The sequence below is a fragment of the Hyperoodon ampullatus genome (genome assembly GCF_949752795.1).
Source record: "Hyperoodon ampullatus genome assembly, chromosome: 2".
Taxonomy (NCBI): Eukaryota; Metazoa; Chordata; class Mammalia; order Artiodactyla; family Ziphiidae; genus Hyperoodon; species Hyperoodon ampullatus.
The window spans coordinates 76943175-76952674 of record NC_136915.1 but is presented as its reverse complement, the minus strand read 5'-3'; the positions used below and the strand labels follow the sequence as shown (position 1 = coordinate 76952674).

General features: G+C 41.0%; 1 protein-coding gene across 1 annotated transcript; it reads left to right on the top strand.

The window, feature by feature from the left end:
* Nucleotides 1–295: 295 nt before the first annotated feature.
* Nucleotides 296–829, top strand: LOC307069664 (large ribosomal subunit protein eL6-like; the record flags this gene model as incomplete). Its single annotated transcript, XM_079728017.1, has 1 exon — nucleotides 296–829. The coding sequence occupies one exon, from the start codon at nucleotides 296–298 to the stop codon at nucleotides 827–829; it is 534 nt and encodes a 177-aa protein (XP_079584143.1).
* Nucleotides 830–9500: the final 8671 nt, after the last annotated feature.

Genomic DNA, 9500 nt, shown 5'->3' with positions numbered 1-9500 from the left:
TGAAACAACCTAAATATACATGTGCTGTAGAAAAGATGGATGAATTGGAGTGTACTCATACACTGGGATACCATCCAACAGTGAAAATTAGTGCATTATAACTATTTGCATCAATATGGATGAATGTTATAAATAATGTTGAGGGAAAAAAAAGGAAGTCTCAGAAGGAGACATACAAGTATTATTCAATTTATATAAAGTTAAAAAGCTGACCTTACAGAATATATTTTGTAGGGATATATAAAACTCGATCCAACTATAAAGAAAAGCAAAAAAAGAAAAAGATTAAGAAATAATGCCTAGGTATTATCCTACTGAAGATGTGCCTCGAAAGCTTTTGAGTCACTGCAGAAAACCCTTCAGTAAGCATGTGAGAAAACTGCGTGCTCGCATCACTCCTGGGACCGTTCTGATCATCCTCACTGGGTGCCACAGAGGCAAGAGGATCATTTTCCTGAAGCAGCTGAGCAGTGACTTGCTACTTGTGACTGGGCCTCTGTCCCTTAATCGAGTTCCTCTGCGGAGAACACACCAGAAATTTGTCATTGCCACCTCCACCAAAATTGATATCAGTGGTGTGAAAATCCCAGAACATCTCACTGACACTTACTTCAAGAAGAAGAAGCTGCGTAAGCCCAGGCACCAGGGAGGTGAGATCTTAGACACAGAGAGAGAGAAATACAAGATTACAGAGCAGCGCAAGGTTGATCAGAAAGCTGTGTACTCACAAATTCTGCGAAGAATCAAAGCTGTTCCTCAGCTCCAGGGCTACCTCCACTCTGTGTTTGCTCTCACAAATGAAATTTATCCTCACAAAGTAGTGTTCTAAACTTCTTACAAGGAACCTTAGTAAATAACTCGGTCCATTAAAAAAAAAAAAGTAATTATCCAGGGAGTATTTACATGGGAGGAGGGTGGGTAAGGTGTATGATTATAGAAGGACACAAAGAGGGATTCAAAGACATGGTAATGTTCTATATTACTTCAGTATCATTTCATTAAACCAATATTTCCTAAATGCCTGCTCTGTGCTAGGTACTGCTATAAGCACATAGAAGTGCAAGAGCCCTTTATGGAGAACATATTTTGTAAGAAAAGACAAAAAAATGAATGAAATATTAAATTATTATTGTTTTAGAAGGTGATAAGTTCTATGGAAAAAAATAAGAAGGTGAGGGAATTAAGACAGAGCAGAGTGAGCGTATGGTTTGCAGAATTAAATGAGATGAGGCTTCATTGAGGTGACCTTTGAGCCAGGATTTGAAGGGCATGAGAGAGTAAGCAACATGGCTTTCTGGGTGAGTAACATTTTAGGCAGAGGGACTAGCCAGTGCGATGGACTTATTATGACAATATGTCTGATGTCTTCAGGAAGACATGGGGGGGGCACTTCGGCTGAAACAGAATAAGCAATGTGGTCAGAGGGGTGTCAGAAGGACTTTATAGGGCTTTATTAGATGCTAGGTCAGAGATTGGCAAACTTCTTCTGTAAAGGACCAGATAGTAAATATTTTAAGCTTTATGGGCCATAGGGTCTCAGTTGCAAACACTCAACTCTGCTGTTGTAACATGAAAGTAGCATAGACAATATGTAATGAGTGGACATGGTTGTTTTTGTATTCCAGTAAAACTTTACAAAAATAGATGGTGACTGGATTTGATTTATAGGCTGTGGTTTGCTAACTCCTGTGCTAGGTCTCATGGGAGGCCATTGCAGGTTTTTGAACTGAAGAGCAGCAGGCTCTGACTTAGTCATTTAAAAGAATCATTCTGGCTGTAGTGCTAAGAGTAGATTGTAGAGAGTGCCAAGGGTGAAGCAAGGAGATCTTCTCTTGGAATAATCAGGTGAGAGGTGATAGTGGCTTGAATCTTGATGGCACAGCTGAGGTAGAGAAAAGGGGTCCGTTTCTCTGCTTTTGAAAGTAGAGTTAACTGGATTTGCTGATTGATTGGATGTGGGTGTGAGAAGAGTCAAGGATGACTGTAAAGTTTTCAGCCTGAGCATCATTTAAGGAGAGAAATACGCTTTGTGGTGGCACATTATTTTTTAAATTATATATTATGTTTTATAAACTTTATGTCTGGTATATTTAACAATATTTTTTTTAAAGGAGAACATGTTCCATCCAAGATCTGGTGTTTTATTCAGCAGCTTAACTAACCAGATTTTGCCTCCTTATCCTATTTCACAAACAGAAAATTCTGTTTTCCCTCCTTCCTATTGCATTTTTTTCCCCAAGCATATGAGCTGCCAGAAATAGCACAAAATGACCAGACTGACTTGGGAGAGGAAGAAGCAAAATGTCTAGAAGAAATGGAAACTTAAGATTCAAGATTCTCATGAGCATTGCAGTTTTTTCACCATTCTCCTGAAACCAATCCCCTATAAGGAACATCAGCAGCACTACAGGACAAGTAGGAAGGGAAAGAAAGCTGAAGGAAGAGTAGGCATGGGAAGAGAAAGGGAAGGAGAGAAGGAATGAAGGAAAACCCAAAGGACTGCTGGCTCTGTTGAGATGACACCAAAGCAATAGCTATAATTGATGAGAAGAATTGTTGTTAGATAAATTTCAGTTCTCCCAGCGTTTACTAAAAGGACAAGAGAGAAGCTTAGGAAGGGGAAGGAAAACAAGATCCATCCCTGGGACCCTATGCTGAAGTTGCTGTAGTATATTCAATAGTGCTTTTTTTAAAAATTTATTTATTTTTGCAGTGTTGGGTCTTCGTTTCTGTGCGGGGGCTTTCTCTAGTTGTGGCAAGCAGGGGCCACTCTTCATCGCGGTGCGCGGGCTTCTCACTATTGCAGCCTCTCTTGTTGTGGAGCACAGGCTCCAGAGGGCAGGCTCAGTAGTTGTGGCTCACGGGCCTAGATGCTCCGCGGCATGTGGGATCCTCCCAGACCAGGGCTCGAACCCGTGTCCCCTGCATTGGCAGGCAGATTCTCAACCACTGCACCACCAGGGAAGCCCTCAATAGTGCTTTTGACGATGGTGGTGAATCCATTTACAGTGAAGTGATGTCACTGTAGAGGCAAAGAATTGGGGTTTTTCAATATCATTCAAAAGAAACAGACGAGAACAATGAGCCTTATAGAAGCTTAACGTTTATACAGATCTTGGAATTTTAAGAAAAGAAAAAATTATAAGAAAAAATTTTATGGTAGGATTAAAAATGATTCTTACTCCCATGGGAAAAATTCTTACTCCCAGAAAAAAATTTAAGAAAAAGTTTTATGGTAGTATTGAAAATGATTCTTACTCCCATGGGAATTTATAATTTAGAGGGAGAAGAAAAATACATACAAAAACAAAGAAGTGAATGAGGTGGGTGGGAATATGGGGCTGCCCTGGCAGGTTGTTCACATTGGAGCTTTGGTGCTCTGGTGTGGGCTGCTTCTAAATTCCAGCATCTCCTGAGGCTCCTGAGGCTGAGGGCAGAAAGAATGTTTGCGAACTATTTCTGGTCTAGAGCCTCCGTCCACACTTCATCTAAGTCAGCTCCATCCAACCTTAACATCCATAACATTCTGAGCATCAAAGCTTGCCCTGGACTGGGATTCCAGACCAGATTTAGGTCTGAGAGGAAGTAAAGGTGTCTTTCCCTGACACATCCGAGACAAGGAGAGATACCAAGGTAGAAGATTCAGACTAAGCCAGAAAACGCCAGGGAACCAGAGGAGAAAGCCACCATGGAAATGCCAGTAACAGCCCTAATCTGGGGTGCAGGGCAAGTACAGAGAGAGCCAAGGGTTCAGAATTGGACTGAGGAGAGTGAGCTCAATTAGGCGGCATCAAAAGGGAGGTGAGAGTGGGAGCCAAGAGACTGTTGAACATCTGCTAGCATTTGCAACTTGATCTTACGGATCGTGTGGGTGTGTTAGCCTGGCTTAAAAGTATCAGGGGGTGGAGTAGCCACTTGGCACAGACTGGAACCATGTGGACCTCCAGTGGTGGAGTTGAGATTTGAGGCTGGAAAAGGACTTGTGGGACTACTCACTCCTTGGGACTGTACATCAGAAGCAGGGGAAGACATTTTAAAACAGGAAATGTGAAAAAAAAAAAAAAGAGGGGAAAAGAGTATTTGTTGTAATTATAGGAATATGGGCCCTGAATATGGAAGAAGTTTTGTTCCAACTTCTCCACTTACCAGGCTGTGTGACTTTGTGCAAATAATGTAAAATTCCTGAGCCTAAATTTTCTCATCTTTAAAACTGAGATTATAATACCCAACTCACAGTTATTGACATGGTTCTATATAATAATATTACATATAGATACATACGAGTTTTATATACCTATATGGACTTGCATAGTGCTTGGTATCGAATAGGTGCTCAATAATTGATAGTTCCCTTCTTCCTCTTTTTTTATTGTCATGTTCCTTGACAAATGATTAGATTAGTCAGTAACTGATTATTTATTGAGAAGTATTATTTGTATAAAAAATGTAATACAACTATGGACTTTAGTTAATAATAATGTGGTAATATTAGTTCATCAGTTGTAACAAATGTATCACTAATGCAAGATGTTAATAACAAGAGAAACTTTATGTGCAGGGAAGAGGAGGTATATGGGAACTCTGTACTTTCACTCAATTTTTCTGTAATCATAAAACTGCTCTAAAAAACAAAGCCTATTTAATTTTTTTTTTGATGTATGAGGTACAGCAGGTGAAGATAAAAACGTAAAAGATATGGTCTCTGCTCTCTAGAATTTTACAGTTAGTTGAAAACACAGACACACAAAAGGGAAGAGCTAGTTTATGAGGGCAAGGCATACCTTTTTAAGAAGTTAAACCAGGGTTTCTCCACAGCAGCCCTGTTGACATTTTGGATTTATGTTGTCAGGGCTGTCTGATGCACTGTAGAGCTTTATCAACAAGTTTACAGATTTTGCCCTGTGTCCCTGCAAGGCAAAATTGCCCCTGGATGAGAATCACTTAGTTTTATAAGTTGTCTTATTCTTTCATCCCCACCTTCCATTGATCCATCAGGAAGTCCTATATTATGTTGCTCTTGTTTACCTTGGATCTTATTTTGTACCATGAAGTATGCCCTGAGATATGCCCTCTACCACTAGAAAGCTGCTACATCAGTTGAGGGCGAAATCACCCTACGTGATGTCCCTGCTTCTGCACTATCTCCTTCAATTCATTTTCCTCACGGGATCTGTGGTCATTTAAAAACATAAGTCCAAGGCATATCACCCCTCCTGTTTAAGCTCTTGTGCAGGGATTCTCAACAGGCTGCACAATGGATTCACAATTGAGGCCTGAAAGTACATAGTGATGCCTGTGTCCCACTCCCAAAAATGTTGATGTCATTCAGCATCAGGTTGTTTTTCTGAATTGTAGTCTTGATGTTTTATACTGCTCCATCTTTCAGTTCATTAATACTCCGTTCACTTGTGTCTAACTGGCATTAAATCCATGTTCTTAATTTTTAATTTCACTTAGAGTAGCTTTCAGTTCTAGAATTTCTATTTGATGCTTCTGTATCTTTTATTTCTTGAACACATTAATCATAGATGTTAGAGATTTTAGATAGGTACTTTAAAATAACTGAACCACCTGTAGGTATGTTTTAATTTTTTCTTTTTTTTTTAATTTTGAATTTTTTTATTGAGACTTTATTTTTATAAAGCAGTTTAAGGATCACAGCAAAATTGAAGGGAAGGTGCAGAGATTTTCCATATATGCCCTGCCCCACCCAACATGCACAGCCATCTCATCATCAACATCCCCCACCAGAATGGTACGCTCATTACAGTTGATGAATGTACATTGACAGGTCATAATCACCCAAAGTCCATAGTTGACATTACTGTTCACTCTTGGTGTTGTACATTTAATGGGTTTGGACAAATGTGGGCTACATATTGTATGACTCCAAGTATATATGCCATTCTGGAAAAGGCAAAACTATGGAGACAGTAAAAAGATCAGTGGTTGACAGGGGTTTCAGAGGAGAGAGGGAGTGATGAATAGGCAGAGCACAGAGGATTTTTAGGGCAGTGAAAATACTCAGTATGTTTTTATTTTCTTTTGATTTTTAATAATTCGCTTTTCTTTATTAAGTGCCAGAGATTCTGTATTAAGAATTATAGTCTCTGGATGGTGTCATCTTCCTCCAGAGAGGGTTAACATATCTTCTGCCCAACATATACAGAGCCAGACGATCAGAGCAATCCTGTCAAAGGCTGGTTTTAGACTTTGTTAGGACTGGTCTATTTCAGTTTAGCCCTCACCTCTGTATATACCCCTTACTCCTAGGGTAGCCCTTCTGTGGTTTATGAAACTCTAAGGTATTTACCTAGGGCTCAGCACCTTGGCGAGGAGCTCCAACATCCATCTGTCCAGCACCATGTGGCTGCTCAAGTCTCTGTCAGCAATTTAACCTTCATCTGTTGCTTTTTGCTGAGTTTCTTGGACTCTTGCCCCGTACATACACAGCTTAGCAGTTATCCAATACTATGAGGGGAAATTGCACAAGACTTTTAGGTTTGCTTCTGCAGTTCTCACCACTCTGAGATTGCCTTTCAAGGGAAAAAAGCCAGTGTGACTATGAAACTGTGCTTCCCTTCTCTCAGGAATCATAGTCCCTTAAGTCCTACCAGAGTTGGTTGCTCTCCAATGACTTCACATAATTGTTTTGTGTACTTTGTTTAGCTTTTAAAGTTATTTTTTATGGAAGGATTACTCTAATTTAAGCTACTGTATTATATCTGGTACCAGAAGTCCTGGCATTGGAATTTTTTAACACTTTCCAGGGGATTCTAAAGTATAGCCAAGATGGTGGTTTACCATTGTATTAGATTTAACAATTTATAACAATTTGTCTTGGCTTATAAATTCTGTAAACCCCAGGGACTTCTCTGCTTTATTCACTACTATATCCATATCATCTAGAACAGTATCTGGCACATAGTTGAATAGATTAATCAATAGTGTGAACACTAATATAAAAGCTATCATAAAAAATGCCCCACTTTAAGGACAAATGAGGGGCCTTAAGGAATGCAAACACTAACAGTTCAGGGAAACAAAAAGAGGGCTGTGTCCTATTAATAAAAAGCTTTCCAAATAAAAAATAACTTAATGTCTCATCTCTCTATATGAGTCTAAGCTTTGGAATATTTATCTAACTGAACTCACTTTAAATGAGGTCAATGGAGTATGAAGGATGGCTTTGATGATGCCATAAAATGTGTGGGTCAGTGTTAAACACTTCACTTCTGGGGTGAATGATCTCAGGGAGACCCTGCCAAGAAATGACTTTAGCTAATGTGAGATAATAGAAAATATATTGGTCCCTGTCTCTGGTTCCTGGCACAGAACTCCTGAAACACTTGTAATTACCTAAGTGATAACACTGGGAGCGGGCTTCCCTGGTGGCGCAGTGGTTGAGAGTCCACCTGCCGATGCCGGGGACACGGGTTCATGCCCCGGTCCGGGAAGATTCCACATGCTGCGAAGCGACTGGGCCCATGAGCCATGGCCGCTGAGCCTGCGCGTCCGGAGCCTGTGCTCCGCAACGGGAGAGGCCACAACAGTGAGAGGCCCGTGTACCACAAAAAAAAAAAAAAAAAAAAAAAAAAAAAAGAACACGGGGAGGATCTTTCATTCTAATATTTGGTCTTTGACCCCAGTTCCTGACATAGGGCTCCTGAAACCTTTGTAATTTCCTGGGTGATAGGAGTGTCTTTTGTTCTAATGAGGTGACTCTTGTAGGGCTCCTGGATGAAGGCTGGTTACCAGAAAAACAAAGCTATGATTGGAAGCTTGGAATTTTCAGCCCTACCCCCCATTCTCTTGAGAAGGGAGAAAGCCTGAAAATGGAGTTAATGATGGACCGTGCCTCTGTGACAAAGCCTCCATAAAAATCCCCAAAGTGTGGAGTTTGGAGAGCTTCCAGGGTGGCAAATACATCCCCAACTCCACGGAGACAGAAGCTGCTGTGCGCAGGACTGTCCCAGACCTTTCCCTGTGCACCTCTTCATCTGACTGTTCATCTGTATTCTTTATCATATTCCTTAACAAACTGATAAACTTAAGTGTTTCCCTGATTTCTGTGAGCGACTGCAGCAAATTAATCAATCCCAAGAAGGGGGTTATGGGAACCTCTGATTTGTAGCCAAGTTGGACAGAAGTTGTGGGCAACCTGGAAATCTGTCACTTGCGATTGCCATCTCAAGTGAAGAGCAGTCTTGTGGGACTGAGCCCTTAACCTGTGGGATCTTACAGTATCTCCAGGTAGGTAGTGTTAGAATTGAGTTAAATTGTAGGACACCTAGCTGGTGTCATGAAGAATGTCTGGTGTGGGGAAAACCTCCACATATTTGGTGACCAGAGGTGTCAGAAGTGAAGTGTTTTGTGTGCAAGTAAAAGAGAAAGACATGGGAGGTAGACTGGACTGAGGTTTTTCCTTTACAGCTGAAAAGAACAAGAAAACTCCAAAGAATGTGGTTGGTAGTTTAGAGTTAGAAAAATTGCAGATTAGAGGGACCAGCTGGCCCAGCATTTGAATTTGCTAAAATGTGAATTCCAATCAAAGCCAGCTGAAACAGTCAAAACAAAACAAAACAAAACAGAAGCAAAACAAAACAGAAGCAAAACAAAATTTGCTCTTAGGATCTCAGAGTTTAAAGAGATTTACAGAAGACCAGGGCAACATTCATCTCTCTTGTGGGTCCCATAACTTGTGACATTGACCTAATAAAACGAGGACAGCATATTTTTCTCCGGATATCTGAGGTCTGTGTTGGCCCCATATGCTTTACGTCTCTTCTGGGATTCTTGCTACTTGTCAACTGGCGGGTTTTTCATGTTGCTTCAGAATCTCAGAGGGACTAGTAACAGGTGAGGTCAGTGAAATGACTTGGTGGCATTTACTATTGCAGTTAGGATTCTTTACATTTCTTTTTTTTTTTTAATTTTATTTATTTATTTTTGGCTGCGTTGGGTCTTCATTGCCATGCGCGGGCTTCCTTTAGTTGCAGAGAGCGGGGGCTACTCTTCGTTGCAGTGCGCAGGCTTCTTATTGCTGTGGCTTCTCTTGTTGTGGAGCACGGGCTCTAGGCATGCGGTCTTCAGTAGTTGTGGCACGTGGGCTCAGTAGTTGTGGCTCGTGGGCTCTAGAGCACAGACTCAGTAGTTGTGGCACATGGGCTTAGTTGCACCTCGGCATGTGGGATCTTCCCGGACCAGTGCTCGAGCACGTGTCCCCTGCATTGGCAGGCGGATTCTCAACCACTGCGCCACCAGGGAAGCCCTTCATTTCTACAGTATAAATCTCTCCTCCTTCTTCCTCCTTGAAATTTCTAGTAAAGCCTGGTATGATCACTAACAAACACATGCAAAATTATCTTAAAAGCCAGGATGGGGCTGCCTAGCCCTTTGTAGAGCTTGTTACCGACAGCTCAAAGGTTAAACATTATGAACAGGAGTAAAGACATCTGGTAGGTAGCCTAGAACTGATAGTTTTAGAATTTCAACTGGGA